Genomic DNA, 25,498 nt, shown 5'->3' with positions numbered 1-25,498 from the left:
GGGAGTGGGCGAGGACGGCGCTGGGTGACGAGTCGTCGGGAAGCTCCTCGATGAGCTCCTGTGAGACGCGAAGGAGACAAAGGAGCGTGTGAGATTCAGGCCCGACTGACACCTCCCAGTGAGGAGATGACACAGCCAGTGTCCCACATGGCCAGCGGGATCCCCCACCACCTCCCGCTCCCCCGATTCCTTCCTGCCCATCCAACTTGTCCCCCTTCCCGGATTCCTGCCCAGCTCACTCCCAATCCCCTTCTCTCCTCCTCCCTGTCAAAACTGCCCCCATTCAGCCCCATCCCGACGACCGATCTGGGCCCATGGGATTCCTTGTCCCCCACTCTCAGCTGCCCTCAGCCCCACAATTCCCCCCCTGCCCACTACCCACCAATCTCAGAATTTCTCCCTTCTCTTCTCCCAAGTCTTCAGCCCCAGCAATCCCTGCCCTCTGCTGCCCCCTCCAACACCACCCAGCCCCCACCCATTAGCCTGGCCATACCCCTGCCAATCCCATGTCTCTCTCCTCCCGCCAGCTGCCGTATGGCGCGTCTCACTCACCACGATCCTCTTCACCACAGCCGCCTTGCAGCAGCGCGGCTCCAGCGTGTCCTCCCCTCTCTCCTGTGCAGCCAGACATGCGGGGTAGATGGCCTGAAGGAACAGGAGCTGCTGCCCCTCATCCTGGACCCACCAGGAGTGGGGTATAGCGAGAGAGAACCTGTTAGTGAGGGACCTTCCTGCCCCACCCACACCATCTCCAGGGCTCAGGCCTCAATGGGGGATTGTGGGGACCCGCCTATTCTCCAAATCCCCCCCCACTCCTACGCAAGCAGGATCAGGAACTGGGACAGTGGCTGTGGGGGGAGACGACCTCGGCTGTTGTGGGACAAACACCCCCATTTTGGGGGTCCCACATCATGGATGTAAAAGGGCCCCATTAGGGGTGGTGGATCAGGAGGGACAAGACCCTCGGCAGGGGGTGGGGATGCTGGGAAGGGACAGGGCCATCTTGGTTCCAGCCCAGGTGGGGAACATTTGTACCTTATCTCTGCACTGGAGCTGCTCTCGGATGACCTTGAGAGCAGCTTCATCTTTGGCCACGTCCACCCCTTCCTCCTGCTCCGAATCCAGGGGGGTCCCTGCACCCAGGAGAGAAGGGAACAGGGTGATGCCTGCTACCACTTGGGGGGTGGACGGGGGCGTGGTGGGCAGAGCAGGATTCAAGACCCCACTTCCCACCTCAGGCACCCAGGGCAGATGGGGCCCCATATCTCCCTCTCAGGGATGCCGTCAGCCCCCAACAGCTGCCGAAGCCCAGAGCAGAGCCCCCCTCCCCTGCCCAGGACCCCAGGGGAGGGGCCTGTTCCCCCCGCCCGGAGCAGCAAGGACCAAGGTGGCAGCAGCTCTTCACGCCCCCACCCCCAGGGCCCCGTGCGAAGGGGCAGCTGTGTGACGGCTGCTGCTGTCCATGGGGTTCGCGGGGCTCAGGCCAGACACCTGGGCTGGGGACCCCCCCCCGTCTCCCTGGGAGAGCGTCTGGGCCCAGGGTGTTCACATCCCGTCCTCAGCCCTCCCGGAGCCCAGGCCGGCTCCTCACCTGGCACAAAGCAGTGGCCTCCATCGGCCTGGCTGCTGCCAGAGGCCCAGGTGCTGCCGCGGTCCCAGGCTGAGCTGCCGGTGCTGGGCCAGGGACCTTCCCCCTCCTGGCCGGCGGGGGCTGGAAGGGCCTCAGAGACCGGGCAGGGCGAGGCCTCCTGATGGGAAGGAGGGCTGGGCTCCTGGGGCCGCTGCTGCCCACACAACCAGCCCCAGAGCCACCCTGCCCGGCGCCCCTCCTGGGCTGGGTCCCGTCTGCAAAACCGCAGCCTGGGCCAGCTCCACCGGGGCCTGGTCGGGGCCGCTCCCAGCTCGGCGCCTGCGCCGGGAGCCGGGGTCCTTTTCCAGAAGGCCGGGCACTTCCGCCGTCTGGCCTGGACGGGACCTGCTTCCCCGCCAGCGGGGACGCAGGGCTTGCTCTGCCCCTCGGGAAGGCGGCAGCTGCTTCCCTCAGGCTCTGGGGCCACCTGCAGAGCCTTCCTCCGCAACATCCGCAGGAGCCTGGCCATCCTGGAACCGAGCGGGGAGCAGGGGTGAGTCTGGGCTCAAGGCAGCCTTTCACTCCTGGCCCTTTTCCGTCCCTCCTCCTCCCTGCTTCAACCACAGCTGCCCCCTCTGCCCCCACAGGAGTGCAGGGAGAGCCATCTACACACACGGGCAGGAGTTCGTTGCACGATCTGCTCCCAACGTTCCCCCTCGTAATCCCTGCTGCTGCAATAGCCAGGAAGTCTCATCCTTTTCCAGCAATGGGGTCAGTCCCAAAGACCATCGGTTACTCTGGACAAGCAGCCCCCTCCTGTCGTCCCAGGCCACTCTCCCACCCAGGCTAGAGAAGAAACAGAACCCAGGAGCCCGGACTTCTCCTGCGAAACCATTCTCCACGTCAAAGTCACAAAGACCCCAGGCACCGGAAGACCAGGGCCCTCCTCGTTCCCCATTGATTTCCAGGCTCAGCAGCTCACAGGGTCTGGCCCAGCTCAGAGACTCTCAGCCTGGGGATCAGTGTCCCACAAGGGAAGGGCTGGGAGCCCCATTGCTGGAACCTTTCCAAACACACTGGAGACCCCTCTGGAGAAGCCCCTGCCTGGCCTAAGAGTGAGGGGCTCTTGGGGGCTGTTTGCAAATGAAATCCCCCTTTGGAGATAGTCTCTCCCCCTGTTTCTCCTCTCCCCAGACAGACAGGGGAAGACACCGAGGAACACGAATGCCACTCACGTGCTCTCAGTGATGGTACGATGGATGGCGGATGTTCAGGGTCAGCAGACGTCCCTCGCCCTCCTCCTCACTCTCCAAGCCCAAGGCAGGCTGGAGAGGGTGATGACCTCAGGAGTTACCCTGCCCAGCCAGCAGGCAGGGTGATGACACGAGGGCGATCGACCGGCTGTGAAAACAAGAGTCTGTCTTATTGCCAAGGGACGGAGAAACTCAGCCAGCAGCAGGGGGGTGCAGAACACGGCCCTAGGGCAGAGGTGACACAGCGCCTCCAGGATCCTGACATCCCCGCACTTTACACACCTTCCTGGAGCCTCCCAACCCCGCTGGGCTGGAGCGATGGGACCCCAACCCTACTGATGGCAAACGGGCCTCAGCTACCAGCTCAGGGTCACACCGAGTGTCAGAGCCATGGATGGACCCCTTCACTAACCACTGCCGCACACTCCCTCCCACAGCTGGCAATTGTAACCAGGCCCTAATGTCTGGTCCCCCTGACTTTGAGAGGGAGGGTCACTCCTGCTTCCATTGCTGCCTCGTCATCTGTGGGACTTTGGGCAAGTTGCTCCCCCTCTCTATGGCTCTCTGGGACTCACATCCCTGAATGGGCTTTAAAAAAGACAATGGTTAAAGTTTGGCCCCAACTCGTTCTTCTTTCTCGAGACTAGCCATTTTAGCAAAGTTTAGAGTTCTTGACATTCAGCACCTGGAAACATCCCTTTCTCCTTCGCAGACGGCCTTAACATCCCTTATCTCACCCAGGCTCCCTGCTGCCTGGAGTTCGAGAATTGACCCTGTTCCCATTGGACCTACCCAAGGTGTCACACAGCAAAGCGGTGACGGAGCCAGAAAGAGAAGACAACAGTCCTGACTCCTGTTCTAACAGACAACAACCCCCATGGAGGCAGTGATAAAGTCCAGGAAATAAGGTGTGAACATTTGCATGGAAACCGTTTTCTGTCAGAAAATCCATTCAGACGAAACCACTTTGTTTCTTGAAATCGTAACAAGTAGGATGAAAATTCTTTGCAAAAATATTTGTTTGCAAAACAAGAACATCTCCTGTCCCTCACAGCGCATTAAACTGTCTCGTCGTACTCAAAGGGGAGACACGACGCTCTGGAAAATTAGACGAGATGCTTCAGTCTGAGCTAAGCAGTTGCTGCTTTTCACAATTTCAAAACAATAAAATACAAATGAAATCAAATATTAGGTCATAATCTGCTATGGCTCAGTGTGATAGGACAGCCCCTAGTCTGCACTGCTCCGAGTGACACTCTTCAGTGGATCCCCAGCATCCACCCATGGCGAGGTAGGTGGGAGAGGATTGTTATTCGTACTTGACAGAAGGAGAAACGAAGGCTGAGAAAGGAGCAGGGACTTGTCTTAGCTGATGCAGCCAGTCAGTAGCAGAGTTGCTCTCAAATTAGCTACAGACCAACAATTGTTCATAGTAATTATTCAGTAATTATTTCAGAAGAATTGGAATGTTCGAGAGGATCATGAACTGCTCTGAGACAATGAATGGAGAGCAGCATCCACATTGGTCAAACATCTAACTGGTTGTGACTTATTTGCTTGGTCAGAAAAGAGAACAACAAAGACCAGAGTTTCCTCCCTGTCAATAGCCCCCTCCTCAGCCAATCAAGGTTGGGACTTTGAGGGGTGGGAGGCTAAGGGTTCTCATCAAATAGCCCAAAGAATGGCCCTGGTCACCACTGAGGGGATCACTCTCGGAGCACTAGTCCAGCCTCACCTCTCTGTGAGGGCCTCCCACAGCCCCCCCCCCCCGGCCTCCGCTCCACCCACAAAACTCCTGGTGGTGGAAGGAGAGCAGAGGAAAAGGACAAAGGAAGCAAGAAGAGAAAGGTAGGAGGGACAGAGGAAAAGGGAAAACAAAAAGGAGAAACCCCAATGTCCCCAGTAATTCTAAGGGACAAAGTCCTAGGTCGGAAATAAAATACTGCCCCCACAATCTAATGTTTTCCTTTCCTAAAAATCAGCCGGCACCTGATGGATCAGACTGAACAGGTTCCAAACCTCTCCGAGGCTCTTACCTTCTCTACAGGGACGTCTGTTTTCGAGCAAAACCACTAAAAGAAAAGGAGAAAACTCCGAAGAGGGTCCTCCTTGCGCTCGCGTACGTGAAAGTGAATGCTCTCTCAGTCCTCCAGGAGAGACCTCGAGAAGGAGACGTGCTGAAGCAAAGCCACAGGGATCTCCGAGGTGGCCCCTGTCCTGCACCCCTGTCCTGCCTGGCTGATGTCAAGATCTCTCTGTGAGGTCATCGCCTCCCCACCACCTTTGTCGAATAGGCTGAGGTCCTGCCAAAGGCCCTTGTGATCTCACTGCCACACCCACCCCTCCCCTGCAGTGCTGATGTCCTGCCCCTGTCCAGCCACATTGGATGTTTGAGCTGCTTTCCCTGGATCACCCCACTCAATGACTCTTCCTTGTGGGGTGACACCGACTACATAGTAGAACACAGAGGTTCTTCCCCAGGCCGCAATTAGGTTTTCACAAGTTAGTCGACTTTATGGCCAGAAGGAACTGTTCGAGCATTTAATCTGATCCCCTGCGTATCCTAAGGCCTCCTGTATGTCAGAAGAGCTGGGCTTTTCTTTTACTCAGACATTTTCCAGAAAGGCATCTAGTCTTTATTCAAAGAGATCAAGAGATGGAGAAGCCATCATTTCTCTTGGTACTTTGTGCCAATGACAAACCACCCTGTTACAAATCTGGATCTTATTGTCATTATGCTTTTTCTGATTTCTGCTTCCATCCATGGGGTCTTGTCATGCCTTTCTCTGCGACATAAAAGAGCCCTTTTATACTCAACATTTTCTCTCCATGAAGTCAAGCAACTCACTTCTCATTCTTCTCTTGTATATACTAAACAGATTGAGCTTTTTCCATGCCTCATTATAGGGCATCATCCCCATCACTCAGTTATGAATCTTTTCTGCACCCTCTCCAGTTGTTTTAACATAATATTCAAAATGTGGACACAAGAACTGGATTCAACATTCCAGCATCAGTCTCACCAATGCTGTTTCTCTTCTCTTTCCATCCTCACTACTCTATCCAGCCAAGAATGGCTTGAACCTTTTTTAACACAGTTTCACATTGACAGATCATGTTGAGCAGCTTGTCCACTATGGCCCCAAAATCCTTTTCAGGGTCACTGCTTTCCAGCGGATTGTCCCCAATTCTGTAGGGTGCCGCCTGACTCCTTTGTTACTGGAGGTATGGGGATGCATTTGGCTTTATTAAAACCTACTTATTTAGTAAGTATTTTAGAAGAACTAGCCCATTAGAGAGAGAATCGTGAATTACTCAAAGACAATGAATGGAGAAAAGCGGCAAGAGCAATCAAATACATGTTTGGTTACGGCCTATTTCCTTGGTCTTAAAAGAGGGTAACAAGGACCTGAGCCTCCTCCCTCACAATAGCCCCAAGCTCCCCCAATCAGCATTGAGACTCTGAGAAGCAGAAAGCTGAGAGTTCTCACCAGATGTCCCGGGTCACCACTGGAGGGAGTCACTCTTAGAGCACCATTCCAGCCACATGTCTTTGGGAGGGCCTCCCGCAATGCGAGTTGGAGTGCAACCCCCCATCCCCGCCCCCTCTCCATCCCCAACTCCACACGCACAAACAGGTCCTGGTGGTGAAAGGAAAGCAGGGGAAAAGGACAAAGATGCAAGAGAAGACGAGAAAGGAGGGAGAGACAGGAAAAGGGAAAACAAAAAGGAGAAACCCCAATGTCCCCAGTAATTCTAAGGGACAAAGTCCTAGGTCGGAAATAAAATGCTGCCCCCACAATCCAGTGTTTTCCATTCCTAAAAATCAGCCGGCACCTGATGGATCAGACTGAACAGGTTCCAAACCTCTCCAAGGCTCTTACCTTCTATACAGGGACGTCTGTTTTCAAGCAAAACCACTGAAAGAAAAGGAGAAAACTCCGAAGAGGGTCCTCCTTGCGCTCTCGTACGTGAAAGTGAATGCTCTCTCAGTCCTCCAGGAGAGACCTCGAGAAGGAGACGTGCTGAAGCAAAGCTACAGGGATCTCCGAGGTGGCCCCTGTCCTGCACCCCTGTCCTGCCTGGCTGATGTCAAGATCTCTCTGTGAGGTCATCGCCTCCCCACCACCTTTGTCGAATAGGCTGAGGTCCTGCCAAAGGCCCTTGTGATCTCACTGCCACACCTACCCCTCCCCTGCAGTGCTGATGTCCTGCCCCTGTCCAGCCACATTGGATGTTTGAGCTGCTTCCCCTGGATCACCCCACTCAATGACTCTTCCTTGTGGGGTGACACCGACTACATAGTAGAACACAGAGGTTCTTCCCCAGGCCGCAATTAGGTTTTCACAAGTTAGTCGACTTTATGGCCAGAAGGAACTGTTCGAGCATTTAATCTGATCCCCTGCGTATCCTAAGGCCTCCTGTATGTCAGAAGAGCTGGGCTTTTCTTTTACTCAGACATTTTCCAGAAAGGCATCTAGTCTTTATTCAAAGAGATCAAGAGATGGAGAAGCTATCATTTCTCTTGGTACTTTGTGCCAATGACAAACCACCCTCTTACAAATCTGGATCTTATTGTCATTATGCTTTTTCTGATTTCTGCTTCCATCCATGGGGTCTTGTCATGCCTTTCTCTGCGACATAAAAGAGCCCTTTTATACTCAACATTTTCTCTCCATGAAGTCAAGCAACTCACTTCTCATTCTTCTCTTGTATATACTAAACAGATTGAGCTTTTTCCATGCCTCATTATAGGGCATCATCCCCATCACTCAGTTATGAATCTTTTCTGCACCCTCTCCAGTTGTTTTAACATAATATTCAAAATGTGGACACAAGAACTGGATTCAACATTCCAGCATCAGTCTCACCAATGCTGTTTCTCTTCTCTTTCCATCCTCACTACTCTATCCAGCCAAGAATGGCTTGAACCTTTTTTAACACAGTTTCACATTGACAGATCATGTTGAGCAGCTTGTCCACTATGGCCCCAAAATCCTTTTCAGGGTCACTGCTTTCCAGCGGATTGTCCCCAATTCTGTAGGGTGCCGCCTGACTCCTTTGTTACTGGAGGTATGGGGTTGCATTTGGCTTTATTAAAACCTACTTATTTAGTAAGTATTTTAGAAGAACTAGCCCATTAGAGAGAGAATCGTGAATTACTCAAAGACAATGAATGGAGAAAAGCGGCAAGAGCAATCAAATACATGTTTGGTTACGGCCTATTTCCTTGGTCTTAAAAGAGGGTAACAAGGACCTGAGCCTCCTCCCTCACAATAGCCCCAAGCTCCCCCAATCAGCATTGAGACTCTGAGAAGCAGAAAGCTGAGAGTTCTCACCAGATGTCCCAGGTCACCACCGGAAGGTGTCACTCTTAGAGCACCATTCCAGCCACATGTCTTTGGGAGCACCTCCCGCAAGGAGAGTTGGAGTGCAACCCCCCATCCCCGCCCCCTCTCCATCCCCAACTCCACACGCACAAACAGGTCCTGGTGGTGAAAGGAAAGCAGGGGAAAAGGACAAAGATGCAAGAGAAGACGAGAAAGGAGGGAGAGACAGGAAAAGGGAAAACAAAAAGGAGAAACCCCAATGTCCCCAGTAATTCTAAGGGACAAAGTCCTAGGTCGGAAATAAAATGCTGCCCCCACAATCCAGTGTTTTCCATTCCTAGAAATCAGCCGGCACCTGATGGATCAGACTGAACAGGTTCCAAACCTCTCCAAGGCTCTTACCTTCTATACAGGGACGTCTGTTTTCAAGCAAAACCACTGAAAGAAAAGGAGAAAACTCCGAAGAGGGTCCTCCTTGCGCTCACGTACGTGAAAGTGAATGCTCTCTCAGTCCTCCAGGAGAGACCTCGAGAAGGAGACGTGCTGAAGCAAAGCCACAGGGATCTCCGAGGTTGCCCCTGTCCTGCCCCCCTGTCCTGCCTGGCTGATGTCAAGATCTCTCTGTGAGGTCATCGCCTCCCCACCACCTTTGTCCAATAGGCTGAGGTCCTGCCAAAGGCCCTTGTGATCTCACTGCCACACCCACCCCTCCCCTGCAGTGCTGATGTCCTGCCCCTGTCCAGCTACATTGGATGTTTGAGCTTAGATCCTGGGCAGAGAGGAGCAGGGGCCCAGCAGCAAACACCCACGCTAGAGCAATGACAGGGTGGGCAAAGGTTTTGTTACCTGTGAAGCATGAGCCAGAGATGTCCACACAGTGGCCCCAGAGATGGGAGTGACCAGCTCTGAGGACGGCTTTAACTCGGTGCACTTGTTGTTTAAAGAGGCACCCCTACCAGGCCAGGCAAGGGGCTCAGCAGAGAAACCCCAGGCAGCAACAGGGGTTAGTGACTCAGCTGTAACCAGAGACAGAGGGGAAGTTTGGACACCACCTCCTCTATAAATAGTTTATGACCCAAGCACTGATCCAGAGAAGCTGGGGGTTGGGGGGAGTGAACATGAGTCGGACAGAGGTGGGGGGATGGTACACATGGAGCCGGGTGGGGGGGGAGAGGGCTGGGACCACCCCTGCCAGAGCGATGATGGGAGCCATCAAAGCTGCGTCTCGGCATCTCCGTGCGGCAGGAATCCCAGAAGCGCAGCTAGGCCAGTAGCCTGGAAGAGACGAGGCCGCGAGGGCACCTGGGGCAGCTGCAGTGGCTGGGGGACCGGAGTCCAAAGCTGCTGCCCGAGCACGTGGTGCAATGGCTCCTGTTATTAAATGACAAATTGGGCCATTGTTTTCCCCATCACTCCTGCTCTGACTCTCCTGGAGCCCCGAACCCGAGTGTGCCCGGGCCAGTGGTGCTCAGCTGAGAAAGGGTCTGACTCCCGCTGCAGTCTCTGCCCCCTGCATGGGGCCCAGACTCTGCCAGGGACTCGGCCCACATGCCCACCAGCCTGCCTTAGTCCAGAGTGCTTCGGGACCCGCCGGGGGCGCTGGGCGAAGGACTCCGTGGCCCGCTGGTAGGAGGGGACGGCAGAATGTATTCAGGGCCAGAGGGGCACGGAAGTAGGGCTGCCAACTATGTAATATTTAAAAACCGGACATTCCAGCCGGAATGCCAGAACCTCTCCTGCCTCGCCCCTGCTCCGCCTCATCCCCTATAGGCCCCGCCCCTGCCCCGCCTCTTCTCCCCAAGTCTCCGCCCCCATTTGCTCCTCTTCCCCCCTCCCCGTCACTCACTGCTTTTCCCCTCTCCTCCCTCCCCTCCCCACCCCCTGGGTCAGGAGGGACTTGCCTGTGGAGCCAGGGCTGGGAGTTGCAGCCGGCCAAGGCAGGTAGGAAGCAGCCCCAGCTGAGTAGGGGCTGGTGCAGGTGCCTCCCCCACCCGCAGTAACTGGACTTTGGGTGTCCGGTCAGTAGCTCTGACCGGATACCATCAGGTCCCCTTTTCAACTGGACTTTCCAGTCGAAAACCAGACACCTGGCCGCCCTACGCGGAAGTGCCACCCAGGTAGAGACGGCAGCTGCTTGCGGTCTGATAAAAGAAACCCTTTTTAGTTACAGCACAGATGCACTCGGCCGGGAGCACAGATTTTCCCACTCTCTGGAGTGCCTCACGACCTTGAGTGTCAACCTCAGGGCAGACTGACAAAAGCAGGGCAGAGACCCCACACTGGTGGTACGTTCTGTGATTCAATTTCACCAACCCAGTGCCGAAGGTGAACTCCCAAAGTTCGACAATTGTCTTACAAGGGAGTCGCAGACAGCCTCCTTCGACACGCCAGGCTATCCTCCCACCCGGGCAAGCTGGACTGTGTGATCAACGGTTGCTTACACTGAAAATCACAAAATATTCCAGGTTACTCCCAGTCCCAAGAGACCACTCACTCCCCCAGCTCAATTTGCATCTCAGATCTCACACCAAAGACAACGCTGGTACCCAGTAGCATAACTAACTCAAGGTTTATTAGCCAAGTAAAAGGAATGAGAGTCACTGAGCGGTTAAAGCAAGTAAAAATATATGTAGAGGTGAGTCACGGTCTATAAATCCAAATGGTAGCAGAGATGTCGCCCTCGGGCACTTTCTCAAACCCTCTCAGGGCTCCCCAGAGGAACGCGGGGGATCTCCGTCTTTCCGTTCAGTTATTCGGCCCTCTGGAATCCAAACAGCCCAGAGATGAAGAATTGTAACTCGTGTCCGTACTTACAGCTTCTTCTCACGGAAAACAAGCCGACAGGGTCCCTACCCGTGTGGAGTCTTTCTTTGAGGGCTAAGAGAGAGGACTGCATTTAGAGTCTTTGATCTCCCGTCATCACCCACAACCATGACTTGCTTTGAAATTCGCACTGTCGCTGTTCGAGTTCTTCATTTGCGCGCCACACGGCGTCCGTCTCGTGTGATGGGCTATTTCGTGAGAGGGGTAGACACAGTGCGAATGTTGGCCATTGCAGTCCGTCGGGATGCAGATAAGTGAACCCAGTGCATGCAGCATCCCCTTCGTTTTCATGATGTTTAAACACCAGATACACACTGATGCATTTGGTCTATATTAGTACCCAAGTGGATGGGCCGGCTCTTCCCAGCAGAGAACACCCCCATCTTTCTACCTGGTGCCCTTTCTTCTCCAGGACAGGATCCAGCTCTCTCCCAGGGCCAACTAGTCTCTGGCTTTGAGAGGCAGCAGGCAAGCCCTATGCTGCTCCCCTAGCGCTCCACCCTCTGGCTCCGTGTTCCCACCCCAACCCCATGGGGCTCAGCCCTCTGGCTCCATCTTCCTGGCCCATCCCCCCTGCTGCTCCGCCCTCTGGCTCCGTGTTCCCTGCCCAACCCCCCCACTGCTCCGCCTTCTGGCTCCATGTTCCCGGCCCAACCCCCCTGCTGCTCCATCCTCTGGCTCCATGTTCCCGGCCCAACCCCCCCTGCTGCTCCGCCCTCTGGCTCCATGTTCCCGGCCCAACCCCCCCACTGCTCCGCCCTCTGGCTCCGTGTTCCCGGCCCAACCCCCCTGCTGCTCCATCCTCTGGCTCCATGTTCCCGGCCCAACCCCCCCACTGCTCTGCCCTCTGGCTCCGTGTTCCCGGCCCAACCCCCCTGCTGCTCCATCCTCTGGCTCCATGTTCCCAGCCCAACCCCCCTGCTGCTCCGCCCTCTGGCTCTATGTTCCCTGCCCAACCCCCCCCTGCTGCTCCATCCTCTGGCTCCATGTTCCCGGCCCAACCCCCCTGCTGCTCTGCCCTCTGGCTCCGTGTATCCGGCCCAACCCCCCCTGCTGCTCCGCCCTCTGGCTCCGTGTTCCCGGCCCAACCCCCCTGCTGCTCTGCCCTCTGGCTCCATGTTCCCTGCCCAACCCCCCCGCTGCTCTGCCCTCTGGCTCCATGTTCCCAACCCAACCCCCCTGCTGCTCTGCCCTCTGGCTACATCTTCCTGGCCCATTCCCCCTGCTGCTCTGCCCTCTGGCTCTGTGTTCCCTGACCAAACTCCCCTGCTGCTCCATCCTCTCGCTCCATGTTTCCGGTCCAACTTCTTGGTCAAGAACCTCCTGCTCTCTGCAGCCCCTGCCACAGCTTCCTCTCTCTGTTCCCCTCTGGGACCAGCTGCCCTCTCTCAGGTCCCACAGAGGTCAGGTGAGCTCAATTTGAGAGCCCATTGTTAAATATTTGTTCCCCATGTAGGTACTGACAGACTGTGATCAACTCACTCCTTCACCTTCTCTTTGTTAAGCTAAATAGTTTGAGCTCCTGGAGTCTATCACTATAAGGCAGGTTTTCTAATCTTTTTATCATTCTCGTGGCCCTTCTCTGAGCCCTCTGCAATTTATCAGCATCCTTCTGGAACTGCGGGCACCAGGACAGAATCCCAGCTGCGGTCACAGCAGGGCGAAATTCAGAGGTAAAATAACCGCCTGGCTCGAGATCCCCCTGTTTATACATCCCAGGATCACATTAGCTCTTCTGGTCACAGAATCACCCTGGGAGCTCATGTCCAGCGCGTTATCTGCCACAATTATCTGTCACTGCTTCCCAGGATAAAGTCCCCGGTCCTGTCAGCGTGGCCAATGTTCTTTGTTCAAGGGTGCCCGAGCCCCTGTCATTTTTGCAGTGTGGACGCAGTTCAAGCCACAGACAGGAGTCAGAAGGTCTGTGTGGTGCAGTACAGACTGGCTAGCAGTTGTCAGCCCAGGTTTACACTGCAAGCACAGGCTTGGAAACACCATGTCCACAAGGCCGGGGCCTACAGACCAGATCTGGGTTTACAATGCAGTGTGGACGCTCAAGTTCGGGTCCCACAGACCAGAGCCAGTTTACAATGCAGTGGGGATGCTAAAGCATGGGCTTGGAAACACCATGTCCACAAGGCTGGGTCCCACAGACTAGATCTGGGTTTACAATGCAGTGTGGATGCTCAAGGCTGGGTCCCACAGACCAGATCTGGGTTTACAATGCAGTGTGGATGCTCAAGGCTGGATCCCACAGACCAGATCTGGGTTTACAATGCAGTGTGGCTGCTCAAGGCTGGGTCCCACAGACCAGATCTGGGTTTACAATGCGGTGTGGCTGCTCAAGGCTGGGTCCCACAGACCAGATCTGGGTTTACAATGCAGTGTGGATGCTCAAGGCTGGGTCCCACAGACCAGATCTGGGTTTACAATGCAGTGTGGATGCTCAAGGCTGGGTCCCACAGACCAGATCTGGGTTTACAATGCAGTGTGGATGCTCAAGGCTGGGTCCCACAGACCAGATCTGGGTTTACAATGCAGTGTGGATGCTCAAGGCTGCGTCCCATAGACCAGATCTGGGTTTACAATGCAGTGTGGATGCTCAAGACCGGATCCCACAGACCAGATCTGGGTTTACAATGCAGCATGGATGCTCAAGGCCGGGTCCGACAGACTAGATCCGGGTTTACAATGCAGTGTAGACATACCCCCAGAGGCTCTGTTGTGATTAAGGCGTCCCTCTGGCTACGCTTGTGTCCCAGTAGGCTTCCCTCGATTCCCCAGCTCTCTTCCTACTGTACACTGATCACGGACCCTGCTGGGAGGGCAGGGTTTGGACCAGCCCACCATCCCCCAGATTTAGCTCTGTCAGAGCAGGCCTCGGTCTCTGTTCCTATGTCAGTGCCCATATCCCTCCCCGCCAGCCCAGTCCCCGTCACTCTGCCACCTGCCACTCCATGACCAGCTGTCTCGTCCCAGATGAGGCACCAGCCCAGAAATAGCCCCCAGCGCCCTGTCCCATACCCGGCCTCCGTTTGTGGCTTGCTTGGATCTCGGGCTTTCCTGATACCTGGGAGCAGCAGCCCCCACCCCAGGTGAGTGAGCAGCCTGTTTGGCTTTACATTTCCCAGCCCAACTGGGACCCCAGCCACTAGGACCCCGGGCTGTTTGATGACAGTGGGAAGAGACAGAGCCTATTTTACCAGCCCCTTGAGCATTGCGGGGGCACAGGGCAGTCCTTTGGATGCAGGCTGGGGCCTGGGCTGGAAGGGTGGCTATGATGCACCTTGTCTAGCCATCCCATGCACCTGCGTTGGTGTGCAAATGAGATTTGAAGGGGGCTCCAGCCTTGGGCTGTCGTAACTTGCCGGGGAAGAGGATGCCCATCTGGTACCGTCTAACCAATGACCGATCCCCTCCCATTGAAATTCAGCCCCGCTGCACTTCTCTTTCCCGTCTAGGGTGACCAGATGTCCTGATTTTATAGGGACAGTCCCATTAGTTGGGGCTTTGTCTTATATAGGGACACCCCTATACCCCCCACTCCCGCCCCAATCTTTCACATTTGCTATCTGGTCACCCTATTCCCGTCCCATCCCCGCTCTGAGTCGGGAGCAGCAGAGAGCTCTTTGCTGAGCAATTGTCATTCACTGATGATTCTGGTCTCTCTAGCAACCCAGAAGCACCGGAGGCCTCCGGGGAGAGGAGTGGTAAGAGACACGGCATTAACAAACCTGACCATTCTGGGCCCTGATTCTGCATGGAGCCTTCTCTACATCAGCCAGTAACAATGGTTCACATCCTAGGGTCTCTCTTCAATTTAATGCATTTTTTTCTCCACACCCTCCCCCTTTCTTCCCTGAATCCGTCAGACTCACCCAGAACCCATCAACTCCACCCGGCACCCTCACCTACCACTTGCTATATTTGTATTAGAGAAACAGGTAGGTGACCCCACTGAGACCAGGGCCCCGTTGGGCCGGGCACTGCCCAGACAGTGAGAGACAGTCCCTGCCCCAGCTAAGATCAGGGCCCCATTGTGCCGGGCGCTGCCCAGACACACAGGGAGAGAGAGCAAGTCACTGCCCCAAGGAGTTTACAATCTAACTAGACAAGGGGAGGTCTGTTTTCCCCATTTCACAGCTGGGTTACTGAGGGCTAAGGAGATGAAGGTTCAGATGTGGAGCTGGGTGGGAAAATGTCAAGACAATGTGAGTTTGCAGGTCGATGTTAGAGCACGTAGAGTCACTGACCTTTAATCACAAGGTGATGCTCAACCATCACCATAGCAGAGCTGGGTCCCATCCATCTATCTGTCCCCTCTCCCGCAGCCATCCATCCCTCCCCCAGACCACAGCAGGTCTGGTGGCCCCAACAGCAGATACTCCCCAGCCTCCCAGCACATGGGTTCCTAGCTGAGGTCACTGGGGCTGGCGGGCCCACACTGACACCGTCTGCCTTTGCTTTGGAGGTGGAAGGAAGCCGGCTGAGACGGCTGGGGAGGGGTCTGAGCTGGAACGGGGCCTCTGTGTGATTGTGGACAGCTTCTACAGATATGCCGAGGGCCCACCTGGAGCGAAGGCGCTGGACCAGGTGGCTTTCCAGAACCTGCTCAGCAACGAGCTGAGCCATCAGCTCACGGTGAGACCCGGCTACTGGCTCCCCGAGGCAACCAGAGCCATAAGCCACGGACGGCTAGCAAAGGGGATCTGCTGATACCCCTCAGCCCTGCCCTCCAGCCTCCTGCTATCCCAGCCCTGAGCCTCCCCCGAGCTCTGCCAGTGTGCCTCAATCCCGATCTGCATCCCCCTGTTATCCCAGCCCTGGACTCTCCCCACCGTGTCCCCAAACTCTGTCGGTTCCCCTCAGTCCTGACCCAGAGACCCCTGCTAGCCCAGGACTTGGCTCCCCTCCCCACAGCTCTGCCATTGCCACTAAATCCTAATCCACTGACCCCTGCTATGCCAGCTCTGGCTCCCCACAGCCCTCACAGCTCTGCCAATGGGCCTTGAGCTTGTATCTCACCTCTCCTTCATACACACACGTGTATGGGGGGGAGCCCTGCCAGGTGGATCCTCTCCAGCAGGGGGTGGTATCGCTTCCATCCCGGCAGTAGAGCCCGTTGCTGATCCACGTGCCGGACGCTGCCCCGAGCGGTGACTCGCTGTTTCTTCGGTGTGTTTTAGAACACAGAGGTCGAGGCGGCCGTGATGCGCACCTTTGAGAAGTTAGATGCCAACAAAGATCAGAAGATCTCCTTCGACGAGTACTGGCAGCTCATCGCCTGGATTTGCCAAGTGATCCGGCGCCGCGATTATAACGAGTAGTGACCAGGGAGCTGTGGCTGGTGGGGAAACCGAGGCACGCACCTCATCGGGAAATGCCTCCAAATCCTTTGCCTTAAAGACTCAAAGCAAACCTGCACCTCCCCCGCGCTTGTAAACCCAGTGCCCTTAATCTATCTGCCTGCTGGGATCCCCCCACCCCCACCCCCGTTCTGCACGTCTCATGCTGCCCCCATCACCCTCTGCCAGGATCCCACCCTGAACACCCCTCGGCCTTTGCTCTCCATGCTGCCCATCTCCCCCACTGCTGGGATTCACCCTGTACACCCCGAATCCACCCTGGCCTGTGCTCCCCATGTCACCCACCTCCCCTGCTGCCAGGATCCCTCGCCATTAAACACCCCCTCCAGCCCTGGCACCCCGGGACCTGCACCCCGCCCATCTCTCCATCAGCTGGGCTCCCACGCCAATCCCTGCCCCGTCGCTGGGATCTCTCCCCCACCCCCTACGGCCTGCTCTCCCAGCGCCACCCACCGCCCCGCTGTCACTCGGTAACACGGCTTGAATAAAGAGCCGGCTCTGAGCTCCGGCCACGCCTCTGTTCTTACTGCAGCCCAGATCCGACGGGTCGGTTCCGATGCGTGGACGCGCAGGACAGCGCACAGCCAGCAGAGGGCAGTGGGGCGCTCCCGGGCTGGGCACATCATTGTCACACTGCAGGGAGGACGTGGACAGGCCAAGTTCTGATGAAAAGTTCTGGGACCTTCTCAGCCGCCCTGGCCTCCTCCCCCCTGCCATCCTCTGGGTCCCAGCAGCAGGATCGGGGCTGCCCGCCCCAGGAGGGACCCAGGGGCTGGCCAGGCTGTTATATGGCGGGGCATGGGGCAGATCGGTGCAGCAAACAGAGTCAGAGCGGGAGGGGCCGCGTCTACACCAGAAGCACTTGCCTGGTGCGTCGTGCCAGCAAAGTGCTCCTAGGGTGCACGCAACTCCTGCTGGCAACGCCGTCGTCGTGGAGAGAGCCTGGAGCGCAGGGCCTGGGCTAAGACCCGAGGCCCTGCTGCGAACCAAACTCAGGCCCTGTGTCGAAGCAGGGGCCTACAAGTTCAGTATCTGGTACAGGAACTGGGCAGCAGTATCGCGAGTGCTGCTAAAACACAGGCGCCCCTCTGCCGTACGAGGTGTTGGGTGTTCGTCGGCACACGCTCCAGAGGCTAGGACAGGCCCAGCACAAAGCTAGGGCAGAAGCACAATCCTGACAGCTGGTACAGGCGCACACGACCCCAAGGAAAGAGGAGGCCAGGGTGATGGATGGGGCTGGCCACGGGTACAAGGCGCAGGGGAGTAACTAACCACGTCACGTGGGTTCTGCTGTGCCACTTGTTTGGATCTGGGGACCGAAGAGATCCAGAGGAGGGGGATCTTTGCCTGGCATAGGCGGCAGTGGAAAGTCCCGCCGCTGACTGAGCTGGTCCATTGCCACGGGCAGACATGCCTTAGAGCACCCGAGCACGGTACGGGCCACTCGTACCGTGCTCTGTCGGCAATAAACCTGGCCAGACACCTTCACCGCTGAACCGAGCATGTGGCCGTTCAGGGCAGGCAGATGGAGGTCTGGCGCAGCAGACAGAGAGGGCAGACAGACACGCAGACAAAACTGACACCCCTGGAATGGCATTGCCCTGCTGCATGGTACACCAGCAATTGACGTAGATCCAGCTGTTTTCTTGCAGATGCTGCCTGCCAGAGAACCTACTGAATGGACAGTGACCGATTTATCAGGCATTGCGATCTCAGGATTTAATATTGGTACCCAGACACTGAACATGAGCGTTTTGAGGAACACGCGTCTGTTTGGAGGCAGTGTCATTGACCCCAGACTGGGACTGGGGCTAAGGGGGGATGTGTCCACACAATTTCTCGTCACTATGGCACTGCCCTCAGCAGTACAAATAGTTTCTTTCCCCCCTTGCCTTTAGGTGGTTTGCAGCAGTGAGTTGGTTAATTTTTGCTTGCGTTTGGTGAAACAGTTCAGCGATGTCACGCGCACTGTAAGAGGGGTACGGCTTCTCCAGCAGCCAGCCCTTAATGCCGGGAATACCAGGCTTAGAGGGTTTCCCCCCTGCTGGTCACAATAGTGAATGTTCTGTTACGTACATGTATTTTTCCTATTAGCCTGTTTCCAATAGGCCTTCAGATCCGGATCATCTCGAAATGTAACCCATCATTCCATCTAGACTTTGGAGTCTGCTACTTGGAGAGATCCCAGACTGTGGAATAGTCTCTTACCCAGCCCCTTTGGCCTGGGCACAGTTCTGATAAGGGGCTAGTAGATCACGTCACAGAGATGTTTACAGCAATCATACAGTGCCTTTTACACTGTAGCCAAATGTATCCATATTTCAGCTAGAAACCACTTGCTGGGCCAGGTCTAACTGGTGTTTAAAGATGTATATTACTCAGCAAAGTGAGTTCCCGTGGCTGTGGTTTTAAATCTTTATCACTGAAATGAGGATAAATGTGGCTACAGTGTAAAAGCTACTGTTTGGTTAACTAACATTTTGCATAAGCAGGCATAGTATATATTGTTATACTTTTGACATCTTTGCTATAAATTTCTTATAATTATATTTGAAGGTGCAAACAAGTTTATAAAAACAAGGGCTGTCAATTAATCACAGTTAACTCATGCAATTAACTCAAAACTAATTAACTAGATTTAAAAAATGAATCATGATTAATCTCAGTTTTAATCACACTGTTAAACAATAATAGAATACCAATTTAAACGTCTTATAAATATTTTTGGATGTTTTCTACATTTTCAAATATATTGATTTCTATTACAACACAGAATACAAAGAGTAAAGTGCTCACTTTATATTAGTTTTGATTACAAATATTTGCACTGTAAAAAGAAACAAAAGAAATAGTATTTTTCAATTCACCTAATACAAGTACTGTAGTGCAATCTCTTTATCGTGAAAGTGTAACTTACAAATTCTACAAATGTAGAATTATTTGTTTTTTACATAACTGCACTCAAAAACTTTAGAGCCTACAAGTCCACTCAGTCCTACTTCTCGTTCAGCCAATCGCTAAGACAAACAAGTTTGTTTACATTTGCGGGAGATATTGCTGCCCCCTTCTTATTTACAATGTCACCTGAAAGTGAGAACAGGTATGCACATGGCACTGTTGTAGCCGGCGTTGCAAGGTATTTACGTGCCAGATATGCTCAACATTCATGTGCCCCTTCATGCTTCGAACACCATTCCAGAGGACATGCGTCCATGCTGATGACAGGTTCTGCTCGATAACGATCCAAAGCAGAGTGGACCGAGGCATGTTCACTTTCATCACCTGAGTCAGATGCCACCAGCAGAGGGTTGATTTTCTTTTTGGGGGATTTGGGTTCTGTAGTTCTCTAATTGGAGTGTTACTTTTTTAAGACTCTTGACAGCATGCTCCACACCTCCTCCCTCTCAGATTTTGGAAGGCACTTCAGATCCTTGAACCTAGTGCTGTAGCTCGCTTTCATAGAATCATAGAATATCAGGGTTGGAAGGGACCTCAGGAGGTCATCTAGTCCAACCCCCTGCTCACCAATTCCCAATTTTTGCCCCACATCCCTAAATGGCCCCCTCAAGGATTGAACTCACAACCCTGGGTTTAGCAGGCCAATGCTCAAACCACTGAGCTATCCCTCACCCCTTTCCAAATCTTTCATTGGTACTTTCTTTGAGTTTGGTCAAATCTGCAATGAAAGTGTTCTTAAATTGAACAACATGTGCTGGGTCGTCATCTGAGACTGCTAGAACATGAAATATATACGTCAGAATGCGGATAAAACCATGGAGCAGGAGACATACACTTCTCCCCCAAGGAGTTGAGCCACAAATTAAGGCATTTTTTAAACAAGCATCCGCAGCGTGCCCTCTGGAATGGTGGCCGAAGTATGAAGGAGCACATGAATGGTATTCAATTATTGCTGAACAGTGCGATGAAAGCTGCGATTGATCGCGATTCATTTTGTTAAGCGTTTGACAGCCCTAATAAAATAACCCCTGCCCCCCCCAAATTGACATTTTGCTCTTGTTACCTTTACATCAACACTGAGGTTTCCCCTTACATGGTTTCCTTTGAATAAAAAAGCTGTGATTAATAAAAAAGAGAATTCTTTTTGTTTGCAATTACATGACTTGTTGAGGCAAAAATATATACACATCTATTTATCACTCAGGCCTTTTTGCGCTTTGCAAACAAATGAATAGGTATGATAATAATTATATGCCAAACAGAGCGGTACCACGTCTGTTACAAAAAGTATAAAACTGACTTGTTGCAACACGTTTTTTTATTAATAGTCATATGACACAAACAACATACAAGACAGGATAATATATACGACATGCAAAATGAACTTGCAATCGTTTTTAAAAATGCTATTACACGGAAATAAGACAAGGTCATGTTACAAATCTCAGTCCGTGTTTAGGATTAGAAGCAGGGTCTGCATTTCTGTTGCTTGGCAGCCCTATCTTCACAAAAGTTAGGAGTAATTCCAGCTGCTGCATTCCTGAAGGGTTAAAATAATTAATTCCCTGTGCTTATACACCTTGAATACGGCATGCAGATGTGGTCGCCCCATCTCAAAAAAGGAATCTTGGAACTGGAAAAGGTTCAGAAAAGGGCAACAAAAATTATTAGGGGTATAGAACAGCTTCCCTATGAGGAGAGATTAATAAGACTGGGACTTTTCAGCTTGGAAAAGAAGTGACTAAGGGGGAATATGATAGAGGTCTATAAAGTCATGCGTGGTCTAGAGAAAGTAAATAAGGAAGTGTTATTTACTCCTTCTCATAATACAAGAACAAGGGGCCACCAAATGAAATAGGTAGCAGGTTTAAAACAAACATAAGAAAGTATTTTTTCATGCAACGCACTGCCAACCTCTGGAACTCCTTGCCAGAGGGATTGTGAAGGCCAATACTATAACGGGGTTCAAAAGGGAGCTAGGTAGATTCATGGAGGATAGGTCCATCAATGGCTATGAACCAGGGTGGGCAGGAATGGTGTCTGTAGCCTCTGTTTGCCAGAAGCTGGGATTGGATAACAAAGGATGGATCACTTGATGATAACCTGTCTGTTCATTCCCTTTGGGGCACCTGCCATTGGCCACTGTCAGAGGACAGGATACTGGGCTTGATGTACATTTGGTCTGACCCAGTATAGCTGTTCTTATGTACTTATTAAAAAGAAAGTTTTTAGCTTGTTTTCTTTGTTCGTTTGTTGTTTTGTTTTCAGTTGCTTCGTCTTTTTCAGCGAGGGAGGGTTCTGTAATAACTGTAACTTTTCACTTTTAAAAGGAGGAGAGGGCAGAAGTGAAGGGAGGCGGGGGGAACGGGCTGAGAAGCGACCTAGGAAGGGAGGGAGACCTGAGCCAAGGGCAATTAGTGAACTCTGTCACGTTGTCTTAAAGTACAGGCAGCAGCAGTGAGTTTAGCAAACGGAGAGAGGACATAAAGGAAAACTTAACCAGTATGGTAAAATCTTTGAGAATAAAGATTATATTATGAGCTGTGAGCAAGGAATGAGGCTCCGGGGGTGAAACACGTCGGGAACCCGCACCCCTGGTTTAGATCCTGGCTCTCAGCGGAGAGTGGGGGTTGTCGCCTGCTCTTGAAAAACTTGAGTTTGTTCCCCCAGTGTCTGTTGCTTTTGTCTGCCTGCCAACTGGATTGCAGGAGGGCCCTTGCCAGCTGCAGTTAACTGTTCCTGGGCACCTCCAGGCGTCAATGCAGCAATCCCAGGTGTTAACCCACTCACTCTCGGGTTTTCACTTGGAAGTTCTTTTTTATCACTCCCCTGCGATCAAATCACAGCTCCTGTCTCCTCAGGTGCTCTGTCACCTGGTCCATTTTTAACTTCATCTGATTTACCAACCCAGTGGCAGTATTGTTTGCTACTTCTCCCTCCTGGGCACTTACTGCTCCCGTTCGGTCTAGGTCTTGGTTCAGGTTTTACAGGAACCTGGCTCTTATCCTACGGGTGACCCCTGCCCGTGGCTTGTTAGGTGGCCGGTTTGGGTTATTCCCAATGTCCCCATTGCAGCACCCATTCCAATCATTCCATGTTCCAGCTTTTAATTCTGGTTCCCTTTCTGTCCCCATTGTTCAGGCTCTACAAAAGAGCCCAAAGTGTGTCGCTGCCCAGCAAGACTCAGACCAGGGGGCGGCAGGTCTCTCTTTCACAGTTTCTCTACAGCTGTTTCCACCCTTGTAGGCTGTTTTGGTGCTTGCCTTAAGGTATCATGTCTCTGCATTGCCTGCTTCCCAGCCTCTGCTCTTTCTCTTGTTTCTTTTAACTCTTTTTCTGTTCTTGTTACTAGCCCCCGGCGTGTCGTCTTAACCATTTAACAGTCATGGCCATAGTTTGCATACTGTCCATTTCTAACTTACTACTTTTCAAGGCTACAGTCTCGGCCTGAGCCTTACAGGTTTGCCGAGCAGTCGTCAGGGTGCTCACACCCAATTCTCGTCTCTATAGCAAACCAGGAGCACTTTCCCCTGCGGGCCCATGGGGCAGAGTTTGCAGCCGGAGCCGTCCGGGGACAGGAGCGGTAAGAGACGCGTTGTTAACGAATCTCACCATTCTGGGCCCTGGGGAACTGGTTCGCTGAAGTTCTGCATGGAGCCTTCACCACACCAGCCAATAATAATGGCCCAAATCCTAGGGTCTCTCTTCAATTTAATGCAACATTTTCTCAACACCCACCCCCTTTCCCCACAATTATCATCGTAGCAGAGCTGGGCCGCATCTGTCTCGCTAGCCCCACACACAGCGCCATCCACCCCACTCCCAGACTGCAGTAGGTCTGGTGTCCCCAGCAGCAGGTATTCCCCAGCCTTCCCAGGACATGGGCTCCTAGCTGAGGTCTCTGGGGCTGGTGGGCCCACAGTGACACCGTCTGCCTTTGCTTTGGAGGTGGGAGGAAGCCGGCCGAGATGGAGGGGGAGGGCTCTGAGCTGGAACGGGGCCTCCATGCCATCGTGGGCAGCTTCTACAGATACGCCGAGGGCTCCGAGGGAGCTAAGGAGCTGGACCAGGCGGCTTTCCAGACGTTGCTCAGCAATGAGCTGAGCCATCAGCTCACGGTGAGACCCGGCTACTGGCCCCCCAAGGCAACTGGAGACATCAACCACTGGCTCCTAGCAAAGGGGGGTCTGTCTGTGACCCTCAACCCTGCCCTCCAGTGCCCTTCTGTCCCAGCCCTAGGCTCCCCGCCAACTCCACTGGGGCCCCTCAATAGCAACCCACAGCCCCCTGCTCTCCCAGCCCTGGGCTCCCCCCACAACTCTGCTGGTGCCCCTCACTCCCCACTCAGAGACCCCAATTAGCTTAGCCCTGGCTCCCCACACACACAGCGCCCCGCTGGCACCCCTCAGTCCCGATACACATCCCCCTGCTCTCCCAGGAGCTAGCTCTGCCAGTGCCACTAAATCCCGACCCACAGACCCCCCGCGATGCCAGCAGTGGGTCCCGACAGCCCTCACAGCTCTGCCAATGGGCCTCAAGCTTGACTTGTATCTCACTTCTCCTTCACACACCCTCACGTATGTCTGTGTGTGGGGAGCCCTGCTAGTCTGACCCCCTGCAGCAGGGGGCAGCAGCGTGCACACACTCACACAGACACACAAAGGGCAGCAAAGCCCCTTCCTGATCCAGGTGCCCGATGGTTCCCCAGCAGTGACTTGCTATCTCCCGGGTGCATTTTAGAGCTCCGAGGACCAGCAGGCAGCACTGGACCTGTTTAAGAAGGTGGATGCCAACAACGATCAGAAGATCTCCTTCGACGAGTACTGGGATCTCATTGTAGAGATTTGCCGCGTGATCCGGCGCAGCACTTATAACGAGTAGCGACCGGGAAGCGGTGTCTGGTGGGGAAACTGAGGCACGCGCCTCATCGGGAAATGCCCCCAAACCCTTTGCCTGAAGCACTCAAAGCAAACCTGCACCTCCCTCACCACACCACACCCCTGCTAAACCCAGCGACCTTAATCTGTCTGCCCACCCCCCATCCCCGTCCCCATCCTGCACGTCTCATGCTGCTGCAGCTGGCCCTGTCCCCCATGCCTAGATCCCATCCTGATCACCCCTTGGCCTTTGCTCCCCCTCACCCCCACTGCTGGGAGCCACCCTGTACACCCCGAATCCGCCCTGGCTTGTGCTCCCCATGTCACCCATCTCCCCTCCAGCCCTGGCATGGGAGCCCCACACTACCCAGCTCTCCATCAGCTGGGCTCCCCCGCCGATCCCGGCCCCATCACTGGGATCTCTCCCCCACCCCCTATGGCCTGTTCTCCCCGCGCCACCCACCACCCTGCTGTCACTCGGTAACACAGCTTGAATAAAGAGCCCGCTCTGAGCTCCGGCCGCGCCTCTCCTCTTACTGCAGCCCGGACTGAATGGGTCGGTTCCGATGCGTGGACGCGCAGGACAGCGCACAGCCAGCAGAGGGCAGTGGGGCACTCCCGGGCTGGGCACATCATTGTCACGCTGTGGACAGGCCAAGTTCTGATGAAAGGTTCTGGGACCTTCTCAGCCGCCCTGCCACCCTCCCAGCACCCGCCCTGCCATCCTCCCTGCCCTGCCGTCTCCACCCGCTCTGCTGTCTCCACCCGCTCTCTGACCTTCCCAACCTGTCTGCCACCCACACCTACTCTGTGACCTTCCCACGTGCTCCGTGACCTTCCCAACCTACTGAGATTGATGCAGTGCGAGTGTAGACCCTCTGTGACCTATGTCCGTCCTCCAGCAGCTGTCCCACAATGCCTGACAGGGACCACTCTGGTCACAACTGTGAACTCCACTGCCCAGGGGTCATGCAGACAGGAAACCCCCCCCCCCCCGCCCCTGGCCCTTTAAAAATCCTGCATACTTTTTGAAATGTCTTTTCCTGATTGCCCACCGGTAATGGCCATATCACAAGTCTTTGCTTTGGGAGCTGGGGAAAGGAGAATCCATCACTCCTTTTGCACATGGATCAGTCCCTGTGGCCCATGGAAAGCAAGTTTTCTCAGAGCTGAAGGATAAGTGAGAATTAATAAGTGTGTATTAATGTTTCAATTTCAATTCAAATTTCCAAACAGTCACTAAATTGGCATGTAACTAGTTCACAAAACTACTCTCCTGCCTGAATACCCCCTCCCTCCCCGTGGAAAAATATCCCTCCCT

At 54.1% G+C, this 25,498-nt stretch overlaps 2 protein-coding genes across 2 annotated transcripts; both read left to right on the top strand.

Moving 5' to 3' along the window:
• Nucleotides 1–13,955: 13,955 nt before the first annotated feature.
• On the top strand, nt 13,956–16,303 carry LOC311531026 (protein S100-A16-like; the record flags this gene model as incomplete). Its single annotated transcript, XM_084648084.1, has 4 exons — nt 13,956–14,071; nt 14,649–14,686; nt 15,448–15,617; nt 16,163–16,303. 4 exons carry the CDS (start codon nt 13,956–13,958, stop codon nt 16,301–16,303), a joined length of 465 nt encoding a protein of 154 aa, XP_084504210.1.
• A 6,179-nt stretch (nt 16,304–22,482) lies between these two features.
• On the top strand, nt 22,483–24,689 carry LOC311531296 (protein S100-A16-like). The gene is made up of 4 exons (XM_084648544.1): nt 22,483–22,502; nt 22,811–22,883; nt 23,249–23,418; nt 24,041–24,689. The coding sequence occupies exons 2-4, from the start codon at nt 22,841–22,843 to the stop codon at nt 24,179–24,181; spliced, it is 354 nt and encodes a 117-aa protein (XP_084504670.1). The 5' UTR covers nt 22,483–22,502; nt 22,811–22,840; the 3' UTR covers nt 24,182–24,689.
• Nucleotides 24,690–25,498: the final 809 nt, after the last annotated feature.

Source organism: Lepidochelys olivacea (genome assembly GCF_965140295.1).
Source record: "Lepidochelys olivacea isolate rLepOli2 genome assembly, chromosome: 14".
NCBI classification, from domain to species: domain Eukaryota; kingdom Metazoa; phylum Chordata; order Testudines; family Cheloniidae; genus Lepidochelys; species Lepidochelys olivacea.
Note: the sequence above shows the minus strand (reverse complement) of the source record. Positions and strands in the feature narration are given on the sequence as shown.